General features: G+C 46.0%; 1 protein-coding gene across 1 annotated transcript in view; it reads left to right on the top strand.

Moving 5' to 3' along the window:
• Positions 1-19,694, top strand: part of ATP7A (ATPase copper transporting alpha) — a 152,387-nt gene that overhangs the window by 48,245 nt on the left and 84,448 nt on the right. Inside the window, exon 3 of the mRNA XM_088445554.1 lies at positions 17,219-17,702. Within this exon, the coding sequence (XP_088301680.1) occupies positions 17,219-17,702 (484 nt within the window). The remainder of the gene's footprint in view (positions 1-17,218; positions 17,703-19,694) is intronic.

Genomic DNA, 19,694 nt, shown 5'->3' with positions numbered 1-19,694 from the left:
TGCCAGTAAGTAATCAGCCTTTTACAGACATGTCTAGTTTGATGTGCAGCAAACAGATTAACATAGATGTTGTATTCACTTTTTGGGAATGTTATTTAATGTTTGCACAAAATTGTTATTTAAAAGTCTTTGTCACTGATGAACACTAACGTTTATGATTACCCAGTCTGAATATGATTTTACTATTAAAGCAGTTTTCATTCCATTAGCACTGGTGAGAGTGGTGAATAAGTAAGTAAGAGAAATTAGCATGAGTCAGCAGGCTAGAACATAAGCAGGGTATGCACTTCTAGATATATCGTACAGGCTGCAGGGACATAACTGGGTGGATAAATTTAAAGAGATGCATAAAGGTTAATTCCTATAAAACTGCGTACAGAATTAAATAAAAAAAATATATATATTTTATAAGGAATGGGTATGAAGTCCTGCAGGTATGTATTCAGACGCCAGCAGCTCGAAGAGAAAAGATCCCGACAGGGCAGATAAGTACCATAACCCTGTCTTAGTGGTGCCTAACCCCCCCTTACCACACCCTAAACCAAACCCCCTGGAGGGAGTGCCTAACCCTAAACCCCCAAGGGAGTGCCTAACCCTCCCCGGGGTGCCAACCCTAAGTCTGCCCGGGAGTCCTTAAACCTAACCCCCCTCCTGCGGCTAAATGCTAAGACGCCTGGACTTACATTGATCGGTCCAGCGTCCTTCTGTTTTCCTGCGTCGGGATTAAGATAGGCGTCGGTATTTTGAGGCCTATCTTAAAGTTCCCCATCTGGCTTTGGTTGTCGGGATACAGACGGGCGACATGTAGTCCGCCAGTCTATTAACTACATCCCATTTATAAATATGGAACTTTTATGCTGCTTTTGACTTTTTTTTTTTTTTTTATAGTAATAAAGCAATTACATGAAGTTTATGCAAAGAGTCAATATTTGCAGTGTTGACCCTTCTTTTTCAAGACCTCTGCAATTCACCCTGGCATGCTGTCAATCAACTTCTGGGGCCGCCCATTCTTGCCTAATCAATGCTTGGAGTTTGTCAGAATTTGTGGGTTTTGGTTTGTCCAACCTGCCTCTTGAGGATTGACCACAAGTTCTCAATGGGATTAAGGTCTGGGAAGTTTCCTGGTCATGGATCCAATATTTCGATGTTTTGTTTCCCGAGCCACTTAGTTATCACTTTTGCTTATGGCAAGGTGCTCCATCATGCTGGAAAAGGCTTGCTCTTGGAGGATGTTTTGGTACCATTCTTTATTCAGGGCTGTGTTCTTAGGCAAAATTGTGAGTGAGCCTACTCCCTTGGCTGAGAAGCAACCCCATTCATGAATGGTCTCAGTTTGTGGAGAGGATAATTCCTTCTCAGATGTTGAAGATCCCTGTTTGGGATTTTCTTCTGGAAAAACTAGGGCTCTTCTCTTTTTGGGAGATTTCACTGCCTCTTTATCCCCTTCTGAGCGGATTTCCCTTGGGAGGAATGTAAACAAATGCAATTCCTCCCTTGTTTCCTTTCTTTCAGTATGTGGGAAGATTGCATGTTTTTTCTTCTCTAAAGAATGTTGATGAAAAACATTTGGATAAAGGGATCTCAAAATCTCATATCTTTTGCGGTATGAGGGGAACCTTCCCATTTGTGCCTCCTGGTATGAGGGTCATCCCTTTGATGACCATTATATGGGAAATAATTTGTAGAGTTCTTTTTGGCCTTATAGCTTACTTGTTGCCAATCAGAATTAGAAGGTCGCCTAAATGGATAATGGTTTTTAGCATTAGCAGTCTTCCGCTTATATCTGTTTGAGTATGAGTTATCTACTACTTGTGACTCTTCCTTGGACCAAATATCTACTCTTCCATTAATATAATTCTTTTTATTTCTACTGAACTTTTTTTTTTCTAGCAATAATTTCATTCTCAAGTTTGTCCAATTTTAAATTGAAGGTCATTATCGTCTCTCATAAATTCCTCACTACCCTCAAATTTTGTTGCAATCGTCTCTAAATTGTTAAATTCTTCTGATTTTAGAAGTTTTTTTTTTTGCGTTAATCATCAATCCTATCATTTTTGCTGAAGAATTCATCCAGAATTATGTTCCAATTAGCTAAAAGGTCTCATTTTGGGCCCCATACGTGAGTGTCTTTAGCATGTATTCGAAGAGGCTTGAGGCTCTCTATTTCCAAATACTTTTCCAGTGCTACAATGTCGTACCATCCTTTTAATTTGTGTGTACACACACACACACACACACACACACACACACACACACACACACACACATTCATTACTGACCAACATTGCAGATGTACATTTGATTCTAATTATTTTACTTGGGATCCTGTGAGATGAAATGGAAATTGTGCACTGTTAAGGGGCCTATCCACTAGGTGACCTGAAAGACTGAACGTCTAGCGTTCAGACCTTCAGGTCGCCGAGGTGCGGTAAACTGCGTTCACTGAACGTCATTCAGTGCAGGAGCCTGACCTCTATCTCTGAACATGCCGAACCTGATGAGCATCGTCAGGTTGACTGGCATGTTCAGTAGATAGTCGGGGGCAAAAAAGGACCAAGTGTGCACGCTGGTCCTTGCCGGCCATCCATTACACGGCTTTGAACAATGCGACCAAAACCTCCTGGTTTTGGTCGGATTGTTCACAAAGTCGTGTAATGGATAGGCCCCTTTAGAGTGTCCCAAGGACTGGATTTGAGAATCCCTGATCTAGATTATTTTACTTTTTTATTTTTTATTTTCCCAGGCCCCAAGATAAACTGGGGTGAATCTGATATTTCCATTGGATATTGTTTTTGTATTTATTTATTTTCTTTGAACATTTAACTGTTAAGGCGGGTATCCACTACTAGATATACAAACGAGAGCACGATTGCGACTTTGCAATCGTGCTCTCGTTTGTATATCTAGTGATGTGCCTAGACTGAACGTTCACTCGTTCAGTCTAGGCAGCATGAGATCAAGACACTGACCTCTCTGCAACACACGGGAAGGGAAACAGTCAGTCACAGCCTGATGACGCTGGACACTCACATGTTGTGAGTGTCCGGCGTCATCAGGCTGTGACTGTTCGTTTCCTTTCCCGTGTATTGCAGAGAGGTTGGGCGGCAGCAAGAGAACAGTAGGTACTCTCTATTGCTCCCCGTACATGCTGAACCTGACTGGATAGTCAGGTTGACCAGCATGTACGGGCGATGATAGATGGCAAAAACGGCCAGCGGGCACGCGCATCGCTGGTCGTTTTTGGCATTTACATGCCCGATTTGCGGGCCATTGCAAATATCGCCTAGTGGATACCCCCCTTTACCGATGTTGGTCCATACTGCCTTTAATTGTCTGGGTGTATTAATATTTTTAAAATTGTTTATGTGCCTAATTTAATTGAAGAAATGATTTGTCCATTAGAAGTTGGTCACCTCTGAATCTTGCTATCGCAGTCACTGTTGTATCCTCTATCACCCTTAGTAGCCATAGTTATAGGCAGTCTAGTATTGCCTGCAAGAGTAGTCCGCATGGGCTGTCCAGTGGAAGCCCATGCTGCCACTCTGGCACCGAGACGCTGGCATCGTGGCGGGGGTTTGGGGGTTTTGGTTAGACTGCACAGGGGACGTTTGGTAAGCAGCGGGCGTCCCCGGTGGGCGTGCGCTGATCTCACAGTTCATTTCACTTCCCAGGGATGGGGACCCCCCTGGAAGCGGCTGCGTGTGACACCAGGCATGGGGCCTGCGCTGCCACTAGACCACCAGGGATAAGGGTCCACCACATGCAAATGTTGTGGCATCCCAGGGGTTAATGGCACGCCAGGGGAGCGGGCCTTCCCTGTAAGGCACAGCCAGCCCCTCCCCCGCTGCATTGCGCGCCTTTCCACAGCGGTCTGGCAGTTGCAGGCAGCCCTCCTCCCTCAGACACGACCCCTATGAGTCCTCCGGCGGCCGTTTTATGGGTTATAGACGCTGGTCTCACTGGGAGCTGCGGAGCCTGGGTCCCTCTACATACCTCTCATCCAGTAGGTTGGTGTATGTAGCACTGTTCCTACTAGACTGTAGGTCTGGTAGTTGATTAAAATGCAAAGTAGTGCAGGTGTTATTCTTGCATTGTATGTGTCTGATGCTAGCGCTGTCTGACTGATTTTTCTCTCTGTCAGCCATTTTACTATCCCTGTACTTTCTATTCTCACTAGCCCCAGCAGTGACAAATACTGAACATGTGTTAGTTTACTTCACAGCTCAGGTGTTTATTGATCTGCGGAGTGTGACACATACATCCATTATGTCTGGAAGTGATTCTGGACAGGCTGATATCCCCCTCACACAGTCCTGCACTAGGTGTGTCAGGACTGCAGGATTACCTTCTGAGCCCAGCTCTTCTCAAGAGCCGCCCTGGGCTTGTTTTGCACAAGCATTAACTACCCTGATGGGTCGGCTTGCTGCACCTCCAATGGCCCCACAATTGGGGTATGCTCCGCAGGTTGCTATGCCATCTACTTCACAGGGAACTCCCTGACAGCTGGTCGTGGCTCATAATATGCCTTTACAACCTACCCCCCTACGAGGCGTCACCTGAACCTTTTTGGGTTAATACACTCTCCAACATGGTGCAAAACCTGACGGAGATTTTACAGGGCGAGGCTTTCCTGCGTCCAGCTAGGAAGGAAGTGCTGTCTTCTCAGTCCACTTACTATCAAGATGATGTTTCGACTGATGATGGGGAAATTCAGGACTTATCTGAGTAAGAGCTTTCTCAACAAGAGGTGGAGCCTAAGTCCAAAATTTATGTGCACGGACTCATTCGTGCGGTCCGTGTGGCCATGGATATTGGGGATGAGGATACCCCGGCAGCCAAATCCAAACATGCTTTCTATAAGGAAGTTAGAAGTTTAGCAATGGCTTTTCCTCTGTCGGATCAGTTAGTTGAACATTTGAAGGAGGTAGGGGGGGTAAGGTGCACTCTTCCTGCTAGTAATGGTGATGACTTGTGTGTGTTTGTGAGTGGTGTTAATTAGAATGTTTCTTCTGGTGGTGGTGATGTTTTGGGAGTGAGGAGGGTGTGATTGGGTATGGAGTGTAGTTTGGAGTAATGTGAAAAGGGGAATGGAATAGGATCAAAATGAGGCCAGCGAGACACAGTAATTTTGGGCAAAATCTTTTATTGAGTAGTCACAATGCTGCTCTGTTAAGATCCCGGGCAGGTGGGTGGGGTTCAGTGATGAGTGGTGATGAGACTGGGGAGGTAGGTGGACCCTTTTAGGGGGCTCCTTCCCGTGCGGTTCAGTGACCTTGCACGTCACCCCTGCTGGACCTATGGTCGACAGTCTAGGAAGTCTCGGGGGGTGGGGGGATTTGCAGAGTGGGTTGGAACACCTGTGCGGTGTCCCGCATGTTGGTGTGAGTCTTGGCAGTACTTACCTACCGGTAGGTTTTTTGTTGTAATGATGTAGGTCGACGTTGCGGCCGTTGCAGATTGGTTGGAAGCTGCAGGTTTGTTGGTGAGCTGGATCAGCGTGTTGCTGGTGTGCAGCAAGTACACGGCTGTTCTGATTGGTCTGCGGAGGTCAGCGACCGTAGTTTGCAGCTGAAATTGGCTCTTGGTCGTGCCGCTGGTGGTGCGGAGCCAGAGGTGTGGATGGGTGAGCTGCTGGGAGGCTGGGTTGCAGCGTGTGTGCTGAGACCACCCCTGGGGGGTGGTCTGCCCGGGATACTGATTCAAAAAAAGGCCAGGGAGGAGGGGGGATGTGGAAAGTGTGACCGGGATGGAGCTGGTCACTGGCGATGTTGGCTGGGCGGACTTGCGGCCGGATGTGCGGGATGCTCTTATCACTGACTGTCCCTCGTGGAAATGGGGATCAACGGTGGAGACACCCCTGGCCAGGAGTGAGTTGTTGAGCACGCCTGGGAGCAGGGGGGGAGAGGGGCTGGTCCGGGGTGGAGCCGGTCACTGGAGGTGTTTGTGATAGTCCGTGAGTTTTGTGCAGTTGCGTCTGATCCGCTTGAACTGTCCAGTTCTACCGCCCATCTTCATATGTTCTACCAGTACCCAGAACTGCAGCACCAACGACCAACAGCAATCTACACAATCACCGACACCCCCAAAACTCAATAAGTAACCACATAACCGAACACAACAAAGGGACCATACACAAATTCACACATGGGCATTTTCAACATCAGAGACACACGCGTAGATAGGGCCAAATACCTCTTAAAGGAACTAGACCAACGAGCCACGCTACAAAATAACAGCAACACCTTCTGCCAAACATACCTTCAACTCAAAAAACTCATCACCAGAGAGTCCAAAGTATGGTGGGATGCACACATACTCCAATGGTACTTCAATAATAACCTCATCCCGAAGGGCCTAGTCATCCAAAAAACACCCACACATAGCCACGACAATCCCACGTTCATGACTGAATGGAACAGTATACTTCATGACTGCTCCAAATCATTGATCAACTTAATCATCAGACATCACAAAATAGACCTAGCCCTCTTAGACAACCAAATAAACACGCTTGACAAAGACCTGGATCCATACAAAGGGGAGGAGGAATTTAAAAACCTTGTGACACTAACACGAACCAAACTGAATAAAACAGAGGAAGCCATAATCGAGAAAAAGATAGCCAAAATCACACGGGATAAACCAGGTAACCACCACCGCCCCAACGCTCACAATCCGAACATAGACAAACATCACAACTACAAAACCACCAGTCTCACCACCACAAAGACACACACTTACACTGCACCAACATCACACCACCAACCATACTACCTCAGGCACCCCGATATACAAAAAACTAGACTTAACGTACCAGCAATACATGTCCAAGATTCACAACACAAAGAACCCATCAAACACACACAACAAAGATAACGACACAAACGACCAGGAACAAGACTCAGACTGCAACACATCATTTAGCATTCATGAAATAGAAGACCCATCCGAGTCGGAACACTACGAACAGCTAGCAAGACAATCGCTTAACCAAGGGTGGGTCAACACACTCAGAGGGACACCAGACCAAACAGTAACACAAACAGACAACACACAAGAAGCCACCCGACCACCACTGCCACCTCCATGTACACCCATCCACACAGACGAACAATGGTCACAGCATTTTTTAGATCTGGAGGCAGGCAACCGCGCCTGCCTACCACCTACCCTAACACACACCCCAACAAGGCCAAAACGCAAGCTAGACCAACGAGACGAGGATGCAGAGGTGGACAAACCACCAAAACACTGACTAATCCCACACCACCCAACAGTACAGGTATCTTCAATCTAAGCAGCCGCACCTTCACACCGAATGACATCTCCGTACTAAACAAAGGACTTAAATTCGCCCCACATAACCCTCTTAACAAATTCGAAGCTTACCTTGATTTAAACAGATTCATCCAGAAACTCACCCTCAAAAAATACTTCATGTCCAACCCCATCACAAAAGAACCCATACATAACCAATACAAACACACTACACTCAAACCCCCATCCAGCTTCTTCCCCAGTCACCTAAAAGGCCACCTCATACACACCTTCGAACATCTGGTAACAGAGGACATCAACAAACTCAATACCTCTAACAAACGGCACAACCCAAACCTCACCACTAACGAAAAAAGTGCACTGAACAATCTCAAATCAGACAGAAACCTGATAATTAAACCAGCAGACAAGGGGGGGGGCATAGTACTCCTGGACAAACTCGACTACATCGCAGAATCACAGCGCATCCTTCAAGACAGAGACACATATAAGAAACTCAATTCTGACCCGACACTCAAGTTCAACCAAACACTCAAACGCATACTCCTGACCGGTTTAGACACAGGCATCCTCAATAAGCAGGAATATAACTTCATCCATAACCCAAACCCGGTCATACCCGTATTCTATTATCTCCCCAAGATACACAAAAGCACGACACACCCTCCAGGTAGACCCATCATTTCCGGCATCAATTCCATCTCATCTAATCTATCGCAATACATCGACCACTATCTTCAACCATACGTCAAACGCCAACGCTCACACTTACAGGACACAACACACATACTAAAAATACTCGAGGACACCACCTGGGGGGATGACCACTGGTTAGTCACCAGCGACGTCACATCCCTATACACGATCATCAATCACCAACAGCATCAAACACCATCTCAATCACGACGACACACTGGAACCAGAACAGATCGCATTCATCCTCCAGGGCATTGAATACATTCTCACACACAATTACTTTTGGTTCGATGGGGACTTCCACCTGCAGAGGACTGGCACCGCTATGGGGACCAAGTTTGCGCCCAGTTATGCTAACCTGTTCATGAGCAGTTGGGAGGACTCCCACATATGGACGGGTCATGACTGGGATGCGAATTTGGTCCTATGGACAAGATACATAGACGACGTCCTCTGCATCTGGAAGGGTTCCCTACACACACTCCTTGACTTCATTCAATACATCAACAACAATGACTGGAACCTCAAATTCACGACCAATTACAGCCAATCCTCCGTCAACTTCTTAGACCTAGAAATATACATTGATAATCACCAGATACAGACCAAGACTTTTCAAAAACCCGTAGACGTCAACAGTTACATCCTCTCCAGTAGTGCTCATCACCCCTCCTGGCTCAGCATTATCCCCACAGGACAGTTCAAGCGGATCAGACGCAACTGCACAAAACTCACGGACTATCACGAACAAGCCACAACACTTAAACAACATTTCACGGACAAAGCATACAAACCGGACACATTAGAAGCCACACTCACCCGAATAGGACTAGAAGATAGGAAACCACTTCTGGAATACAAACAACAACCACAAAACACAGACAACCACGTTCCCTTCATCACACAATTCAACACCCAGGCGACACAAATAAAAAGAATCATCAACAAACACTGGCACTTACTTAAGGAAGATGCACAACTGACAAGTATCCTACCCAACAGACCCAAAGTCATCTACCGCAAGGCCCCCAACATCCATAACAAACTCGTATCCAACCACATTCCTCCACCCATCCGAACACAAAGCACTCTAGACAACTCCAAACTCACATGGGGTTTCTTCCACTGCGGCTCATGTACCAACTGCGTCACACTAAAATATAGAAGCACCACACCCACTACAACATTCTCATCCACACAGACAAACACCACGTATAAAATTAAAGAACACATTTCATGCAACACTAACAACGTAATCTACCTCATACAATGCCCATGCAATCAACAATACATAGGCAGGACCACCAGACCACTAAAAACCAGAATTGCCGAACATCTGAAAAACATCACCAAACAAACAGAGAACCATAACATACCCGTACACTACAAAGAATACCACCATAGCAGCACACAAGGCACCACTTTCATAGGAATCAAACACATGCAAAAAAACTGGAGAGGCGGAGACCATAACAAAATCCTCAACAAGGAGGAACTTAGATGGTTATTCACGCTGAAAACATTAACCCCCAGGGGACTCAACATTGACAACGAAGTCAAATCCGTTATAACAAAGTAATCTCCAACCAGCCCACCCACACTCTACTCCAGCCCCAACCCCTATCACCTCACCTTTTATCACTCCTGTTAGTCCCTGCACACACCTGCACTGCATCATCATTCAGCAATTCTTTGCACACACCTACACCGCATTACCTTTCAAACACACCATTGGCCCAATATGATTACACGTATCACTCCAGCTAGTCCCTGCACACAACTGCACCGCATCACCATTCAGCAAGTCCCTGCACACACCTGCACCGCATTACCTTTCAAAAAATAAAAATAAACACCATTGGCCTAACCTGATTACACTTATCACTCCAGCTACTTCCTGCACCGCATCACCATTCAGCAAGTCCCTGCACACACCTGCACCGCATTACCTTTAAAAAAAAAAAAAAAAAAAAGCAAACCCCTACACACACCTGCACCGTATTACCTCCCAAACACACCATTGGCCTAATATGATTACACTTACCACTCCAGCTAATTCCTGCACACACCTGCACCGCATCACCATTCAGCAAGTCCCTGCACACACCTGCACCGCATTACCTTTAAAAAAAAAAAAAAAAAAAAGCAAACCCCTACACACACCTGCACCGTATTACCTCCCAAACACACCATTGGCCTAATATGATTACACTTACCACTCCAGCTAATTCCTGCACACACCTGCACCGCATCACCAATCAGCAAGTCCCTGCACACACCTGTACCATATTACCTATCAAACACACCAGTGGCCTAAATTCATCACTCCAGCTAGTTCCTGCACACACCTGCACTGCATCACCATTCAGCAAGTCCCTGCACACACCTGCACCACATTACCTTTCAAACACACCATTGGCCCCATGAGTCACCTGATCACCTGTACCACATTACCTTTCAAACACATCATTGGCCCATTGTGATTACACTTATCACTCCAGCAAGTCCCTGCACACACCTGCACCGCATTACCTCTCAAACACACCATTGGCCTAATATGATTACACTTACCACTCCAGCTAGTTCCTGCACACACCTGCACCGCATCACCAATCAGCAAGTCCCTGCACACACCTGCACCATATTACCTATCAAACACACCAGTGGCCCCATGAGTCACCTGATCACACCCCCACCCCCGGAAGTGCCCTACATAAGAGCCTCAGAAGCATTGATCCTCTCAGACCTCCTTGAAGAAGGCACCTGTGCCGAAACGCGTTGGAGACCCTCACATCAAACCCGACACCGATCCAGGCTGCTCCACTAAAGATCCCCATCCCCACCAGGGACCACCAGTGCAGAAAGCTCTCAGCCCACCCGCCTGCTGGTCCGCACCGCTCACACCTCCAGTGACCGGCTCCACCCCGGACCAGCCCCTCTCCCCCCCTGCTCCCAGGCGTGCTCAGCAACTCACTCCTGGCCAGGGGTGTCTCCACCGTTGATCCCCATTTCCACGAGGGACCGTCAGTGATAAGAGCATCCCGCACATCCGGCCGCAAGTCCGCCCAGCCAACATCGCCAGTGACCAGCTCCATCCCGGTCACACTTTCCACATCCCCCCTCCTCCCTGGCCTTTTTTGAATCAGTATCCCGGGCAGACCACCCCCCAGGGGTGGTCTCAGCACACACACTGCAACCCAGCCTCCCAGCAGCTCACCCATCCACACCTCTGGCTCCGCACCACCAGCGGCACGACCAAGAGCCAATTTTAGCTGCATACTACGGTCGCTGACCTCCGCAGACCAATCAGAACAGCCGTGTACTTGCTGCACACCAGCAACACGCTGATCCAGCTCACCAACAAACCTGCAGCTTCCAACCAATCTGCAACGGCTGCAACGTCGACCTACATCACCACAACAAAAAACCTACCGGTAGGTAAGTACTGCCAAGACTCACACCAACACGCGGGACACCGCACAGGTGTTCCAACCCACTCTGCAAATCCCCCCACCCCTCGAGACTTCCTAGACTGTCGACCATAGGTCCAGCAGGGGTGACGTGCAAAGTCACTGAACCACACGGGAAGGAGCCCCCTAAAAGGGTCCACCTACCTCCCCAGTCTCATCACCACTCATCACTGAACCCCACCCACCTGCCCGGGATCTTAACAGAGCAGCATTGTGACTACTCAATAAAAGATTTTGCCCAAAATTACTGTGTCTCGCTGGCCTCATTTTGATCCTATTCCATTCCCCTTTTCACATTACTCCAAACTACACTCCATACCCAATCACACCCTCCTCACTCCCAAAACATCACCACCACCAGAAGAAACATTCTAATTAACACCACTCACAAACACACACAAGTCATCACCATTACTAGCAGGAAGAGCGCACCTTACCCCCCCTACCCCCATACGTTTTCAGTGCGGGAAAGGTACTCCCACACAAAGGTGCAGCAACCCGAAACCACAACACACCACCCCCTGGTCAACGAGAGCGCAGTTCTACCGCCCATCTTCATATGTTCGAACATTTGAAGGAGCCTGGAAGACTCCAAGCAGGAGATTTCAACCGCATAAACAGTTGGAGGCCACTTATCCATTCGAGAAGTATTTATCTAAATGGGAAGCTCCTCCTCAAGTGGATTCTCATATTAGTGCGACCCTTCCTATGCCGTCTATGTCATCGTTAAAGGATGTTACGGACAGACAAGTGGAGGTGTGCTTAAACTCCATTTATTCCCTCTGTCGGGGGGTCGCTAGGCCAGCTATGGCTATATGCTGGGTGGCCAGGGCCATGGAACGTTGGGTAAATGCCTTGGAAGCGTCCTTGCCTTTGGAAGCTACCAGTGAACAAATTGAACTGGTAGGTTACCTCAGAGCCTCTGCTACATATGTAAATGAGGTGGCTTTGGTCTCTTAACATCTCGCATTTCATCGGCTGCGGTGTCAGCCAGGCGCTCTCTTTGGTTGCGATCTTGGAGAGCGGATGCTGAGTCCAAGAAAGGGTTAGAGAGTTTACCCTTTAATGGCCAGGTATTGTTTGGGCCAGATTTGGATAAAATTGTAGACCCGTTGGCGGCTGCCAAGTCTGCCTGTTTATCCTCAACCCCAATGCCGCCGGGGTCTGGAACTCCATCCTTTCGGACCTTCCGTCCTCAGGGTAAGTTCAGTGCTTTCCCAGACTGTCAGGAGCTAAGAAGGTCACAAAGCCCAATAATCAGGCTTGGAGTACCAGGCGTCCAGCTGCCAAGCCCGATGCTAAACCCTCAGCCTGACGGGGTGGGCCTCTTCTTGGGGGACCCCAAGGTGGGAGGCTGACTTCTTCAGTTCGCCCAGTGTTGGTGTTACACCACAACAGACACGTGGGTAAGGGAAGTGGTCTCTCAAGGGTACGCCCTCTCCTTCTGCTACAGACCTCCTCATGAATTCTTCCCTACGGGACTTCAGATGGATCAGGAAAAGGCATTAGAACTTCAGAAAGTTATACGTTCTATGCTCCTGGAGGGTGTTATAGTTCCGGTACCTACTTCCCAGAGGGGAATGGGGTATTATTCCACCCTCTTTTTGGTTCCAAAACCGAATGGTGCATACAAGCCTATCCTGAACTTCAAGTCCCTGAACAAGTTTCTCTGAGTGCCTCGGTTCAAAATGGAAACCCTGCGGTCTATTATGCTGGCTATGGAACCTGGGGATTTTATGGTGTCTCCGGACATTCAGGAAGCATACCTGCATGTACCGAAAGCTTCGGCTCACCAGAAGTACCTCAGGTTCGCAGTGTTTAAAACACCACTTCCAGTTTCAGGCCCTGCCATTTGGACTGTCCACGGCACCCAGGGTGTTCACCAAACTTATGGCAGTGATGGTGTCCCAACTGTGGCTGCAGGGGGTCCGTCTGTTGCCTTACCTGGACGACCTGCTATTGCTAGCCAGGTCTCCGGAATTGCTTCTTCAGCATCTACAGCTAACAATCACAGTGTTACAAAGCCACGGCTGTTGATCAACAGGAAGAAGTCCTCTCTGACGCCCTCACAGAGGATGCTGCATCTTGGGGCATTGTTGAATTCTCAACAACAGAGGATTTTCTTAACCAGGGACAAAATTTCCACACTGCAGCAGCGGGTTCGCAGCTCCCTGCATAGTCACCGGGTATCGATTCACTCGGCAATGCAATTACTGGGCTCCATAGTGTTGACCTTCGACATGGTGGAGTATGGCCAGTTTCATTCCCGGCCTCTACAGACTCTGATCCTTTCCAGATGGGACGGATCTCCACGCCGGATCTCCACGCCACCCAGACATTTGTACTGTCTCCGGAGGTACGTATGTCTCTGACTTGGTGGCTTCACACAAGTCACCTTACCAAGGGCCGCCCCTTTTGGATACCGGAGTGGGTCCTCCTGACAACGGACGCCTGTCGCCGGGGATGGGGTGCAGTGACAGGTTCACACCTCTTCCAGGGAAGGTGGACCATAGAGGAGTCCGTTCTTCCAATAAACCTATTGGAACTCAGGGCGGTTCTAAGGTGTCTTCAGCAAGCAAGGCTCATGCTTCACGGAAAACTTATGCAAGTCCAGTCAGACAATGCCACTACAGTGGCCTACATAAACCACCAAGGAGGCACTCGAAATCAGGCGGCACTAATGGAAGTGTCCAGCATCCTGACTTGGGCGGAGGGCAATCTCCCAGCCATCTCAGCAGTGTTCATTCCGGGAGTGCTCAACTGAGAAGTGGCCTCCTAAGCCGTCACGATGTACACCCAGGGGAATGGTCCCTTCACTAGGAAGTATTTCAGCTCCTAGTGGACAAGTGGGGCCTTCCCGAAATAGATCTAATGGCATCTCTGCACAACCACAAGGTGCCAGTGTATGGCTCGAGGACAAGAGATGTGGGGGCTCTGCTGGTAGACGCTCTGTCGGTCAGATGGACCTTCCAGTTCTCGTACCTGTTCCCTCCATTCTCCCTTCTTCCTCCGGTGATTCAAAAGTTCAAGCAACAAGGAGGCATGCTACTGCTGGTGGCTCCAGCGTGGCCCAGACGTCACTGGTACGCAGATCTTCAGAGTCTCTCCATAGACAATACGATGCTGTTGCCTCTACGTCTGGACCTGTTGTCCCAAGGTCCTTGCCTCTACCCAGACCTGAGTCATCTGCCTTTGACGGCATGGCTCTTGAAACTGCCCTCTTGAGGTCCAGGGGTTTTTCCAACTCTGTGGTTAACACCTTGCTCAGAGCTCTGTGAGAATTTATCACAGAGTGTAGCACACCATCTTTGAATGGTGTCGCCCCAGAGGTTACGATCCTCAGGTATTTGGAATATCCAGGGTTTTGGCTTTCCTACAGGCAGGCTTAGAGCACGGTCTTCGCTTTGCTTCTCTGAAGGTGCAGGTCTCTGCCCTGTCAGTACTGTTTCAGCATAGGATTGCTACTCTTCCTGATGTACACACACCTTTATGCAGGGTGTGCTTCGCATCCAGCCTCCCTTTGTCCCACCTGTGGCTCCCTGGGATTTGGCTGTGGTCCTTAGGACTCTCCAAGGACCGCCATTTGAACCACTGGGCTCAGTGGAGTTAAAATGGCTTACAGCTTTGGCCAGAAGGGTGTCAGAGTTGGGGGCTCTTTCTTGTCGCCCTCCCTTTTCTGATTTTTCATACGGACAGGGCGGTGCTTCGGACTCGCCCTGATTTTCTACCTAAGGTGGTATCTAGTTTCCACATTAATGAGGAAATTATAGTGCCGTCCTTTAATTCCCCAGACCTCTCAGCTGGTGAGGCCTCCTTGGACGTGGTACGTGCTCTAAGGACTTATGTTGACCGTGCCAATTCATTTCGGAAGTCGGACTCGTAGTTTGTTCTTTATGGTTTCCGTAAGAAGGGATGGCCTACCACTAAGCAGACTTTGGCAGGCTGGATTCGCTTGGCAATTTCAGAGGCTTACATTCATGAGGGCCTTCCTGTTCCGTCCTCTATTAAGACTCACTCTTCTCGGTCTGTGGGTCCTTCGTGGGCAGCTCGGATGTTCAGCTATGTAAGGCGGCCACATGGTCTTCTGTCCATACCTTTTTAAGGTATTATGCATTTGATACCTTTGCCTTTCAGGATGCTTCCTTCTGGCGGCGGATTCTCCTTTCTGCACAGGAGCATCCCCACCCTTAAGGAAACTGCTTTGGGACATCCCCAAGGTCTCCTGTGGAGCCCTATGGACCCTGCAGTAGAAAATAAGAGAGATGGTAAGACCTTACCTTTGTTATCTCTATTTCTACGAAGTCCATAGGGATCAACAGGACTCCCGCCCTGTCGCACCTGTGCTGCAGATGGGCTGTGTTCTGGTCACCGGTTTTTTAGTCTCCTTCTAAATGTGAGAATGTGATACTTGTGTGTTCCAGAATTTCTCTCTTCTCCTTCTCCGGCCATTGGCTTGTTACTTAACTGAGGTTCATTGGCCAGGGGGTGGGGTATAGGAGAGGGGCCCGGTGCATCCTGGGAGCACAAAATTAACTGTTGGGGTACCTAACGACTGACTTCATCAACCTGTACCCCAAGGTCCCCTATGAACTTCGTAGAAATAGAGATAACAAAGGTAAGGACATACATACATACATACATACATACATACATACATACATACATACATACATGTGTATGTATATATATGTGTTTATGTGTGTGTGTGTGTGTATATATATATATATGTATATGTGTATATATATGTATATGTGTATATATATGTATATGTGTATATATATATATATATATAATGTATTTATAATATAAACTACTGTTAGTTTTATATTCTTGTAATCATTAGTTTTTATTGACATTTTCAAGGGACAAACAAAAATATAGAAATAAGTCCACGCAAATTTACTGGAATCTGGTTTCCCTGGTTGAGGCTCACACATGACACCTAATAGTTTTCCATTAAACGCAGCGTCTGCCGACAATCTTTTACCCTTTTCAACGCCTTACCCTTCTTCTTTCTATTCTTCCCTCTCCTCCACCCGTTCATACTCTGGTATCTCCCATACTGTGTACTACTACTTTGTGAGCTGTTTTCAAGACACAGAGCTCATTATAGGATACCATTTACAGATTGTTATCGATCTGTATAATAATGTTTTTTTTTTTCCTGAAAAACCAGTAAACTAATTTTTAAAATAACAAAACATAAGGGGAGGGGGGGGGGCTTTATAAGAAAAACACTGAGGATTTGAAGGGGGGGACGGGACAGGACCATAGTGCATATATATATCTATATATATATATAGATATATAGATATATAGATATATATATATATATATATATATATATATCTATATATCAATACATAATAATGAGCAGAGCATAAAATTATAGTAATAAGTAAAACCAACAGCACCATAGACAGGTACAGATGTGTCTTTGTTGCATGGTTTATTGAGGATAGATGTACGAGGACACATCTGTATACCAGAACTAGAACAAGGGGCTCCTGTCATTGAAAACAGGTGTGTCCCTAACCATGAGGTCCACACTCTCCATTGTGTGTTACATTATTTCCTAGTCATTTTAAATCCTATAAAAATGTCTGTATTTTATGTGAGTGAGTTTATAATGAATAAGGCCATGACTATGAGGCCACCGTGAAACACTCTTCACCTAATGTGTCCTGCACATTTCCTTCACATACAGGAATATTAGAGTTTTTGGCTGGCCATGTAGTCTCTCTGTTTCACTTGGCTACTTTATAATATTTCAGGTATCTCTGGAAGGAAAAAATGCTGCAGTTATTTATGACCCGATGCTTCAGACGTCAGACACCCTGCAGGAAGCAATTGAGGATATGGGATTCGAGACTGCTCCTGTTAGCACAAAGTCGCAGCATGTACCTACTGATACAGTCTTTCTGCATCTATCTTCAGAGCAGTCTGCAGAGGACATTCGTGGTGGACTTTTAAAGCACAAAGGAGTCCTGGATGTCAATACCTCTCTAGAGAGGACAGAGCTTAGTGTGACTTTTATACCTTCAGTAGTGCATACAGACATTATTATAGAGAAGTTTCCAGGACTGAGTCTAGAAGCTATGAACTCAAGTAAGAGATCTTCCGCTTCTCCAGACAATCTCATCACACAGACTGGAGATGTCCTGGTGAAAATGAAGGTGGAAGGCATGACTTGCCATTCCTGCACCAGTACTATCGAAGGCAAGATTGGAAAATTGAAAGGAGTGCAACGTATCAAAGGTAGTATGATTATATGTTATGCACTACTAAATATACAGTATTGCACAGGCAAAAGAAAAAAGAAAATTCCCTTTTTGGGGCACTCTTTATAAAGATTCAATAATATGAATGTAGAAATATAAAATATAACTTTTATTAGATACTTGCTGTAAAAATGTTACGTGATGTGTGAAATATATCACGATTGGTGCCAAATGGCAAATATTCAATAATTTAAATAATAGGCGAAAATATAAAATAAGGAAGTATTGACCTGAAAATAATAGGGTACTTCCTGTAAATTCTGGTCACAAATTATGACTCTATGATGTTATACACTATAAACATCAATGACTGAGGTAGACAAAAAATTATGACCTGCCTGCTAGTATGCATATCGGGAACCAGAATCAAAAGTCCCGTTTCAGCTGCCTGCCGGCTTCAGTCAGATGGTTTGTATAAAGCCCATCGTGCGCACAGTGCGTGGTGAACAACTGTTCACAAAGCTTGCAGGGCACTCCGTCAGAGTGGAAAGTCAGCGGTGAACTGAGGAGTGTGTAAACGGTCAGCTGATCGGGTCCAGGGTAGGAAGTGTGAAAAGTTGACGAGCATTTCGCCGAGTACTCTGCACAGGTAACCTACTCTACTTTTATCCTTTCTGGTGGTGACCTGACTGATCTGGGTGAATTTAACCCCTGCAATACCCGATGGCATTAGGGGTTATCTAACTCCCGCTAAATAGATCTTTACCAACCCACCACTATACTCTAATTTCTATAGGCACTAGCCCCCTACTCTCTCATCACTTGTTCAAGACTTGGTAACAAGTATAACAGGTGAAAGTAGAAGTGGGAGACACTTATGCGCCTTACTATTATTTATTCCAAACAAATCCTGTGTTATATTTTGACCCGTCTGCATCAACTACATATTTTGATTCTAAGAGGTTAATATTTATACTTATTGTGCATAGATAAGAGGGGACTTTTTGACCTATAACCAAATATGTCTTTCTATTTGTTCACATATTATTTAACAGAAAATTAGACAGAACCCATTGATGTTTTCTCTGCAGGTTTTTCAATTAAGCACATTTTTTTTGTTTCCTTTTTTCAATGTGGCAGCTATAAAAGGGAGATGCACAACTTTTGCAATTTTTATTATTGTAACAATGTGCAATATTGCCTATTGAATATACTTTATCTGGGATATTTATTTCCCTCTGTTGCTGATATTTAGGAACAGGTACTATTCTGGTTCCTAGACCTAATTTAGTTCTCTCTCATTACCTCATTTTAGGGTTGTGTGCAATATCATCAATTTATATTGTTTACTCATGTTTATTGTGACTATACAATACCTGTTATAATATCGTGGACTACAGGTTGTTCGAACAAGTACTTTGTTTTCTTTCTCTATTCATTGTGGCAGCTATAATAGGGGAGATGTGCAATATTGCTGGTTGATTACCATCGATAAGCTCTATCTGGGATATTCACCCCTTTTTTTTGCTGCTAAATATCAGGGATATGTGCAATATTGGTTCTTATTTAGTCCCTCTTACTACCTCATTTTAAGGGATATGTACATTATCATTTGATGGGTGATGACAATAGATTGTTGTTTTCAAAAGATTGATTTCTACACATTCAATACAATCTGATTATCATCCTCTATATTCAATACTATTTTGGTCCATTATCCTGTTTGCTGCTATTATTAAAGAAATGTGCAATATTGGGTAAAGGAAGTGTGCAATAATAATTTTTCCTTTGCTATATTCATCAGCTAATTATATGAGTATTTGTTTATATTCACTCGCACTTTCTCTCCCCCTTTTTGTCCTCCCTTCTTTTGCACATAATTTTTTGTCTACCTCAGTCATTGATGTTTATAGTATATAACATCATAGAGTCATAATTTGTGACCAGAATTTACAGGAAGTACCCTATTATTTTCAGGTCAATACTTCCTTATTTTATATTTTCGCTTATTATTTCAATTATGGAATAT

The sequence above is a fragment of the Taudactylus pleione genome, unplaced genomic scaffold, assembly GCF_031769625.1.
Source record: "Taudactylus pleione unplaced genomic scaffold, aTauple2 ptg000381l, whole genome shotgun sequence".
Classification (NCBI taxonomy): Eukaryota; Metazoa; Chordata; class Amphibia; order Anura; family Myobatrachidae; genus Taudactylus; species Taudactylus pleione.
This window is presented reverse-complemented; position numbering and strand designations above follow the sequence as displayed.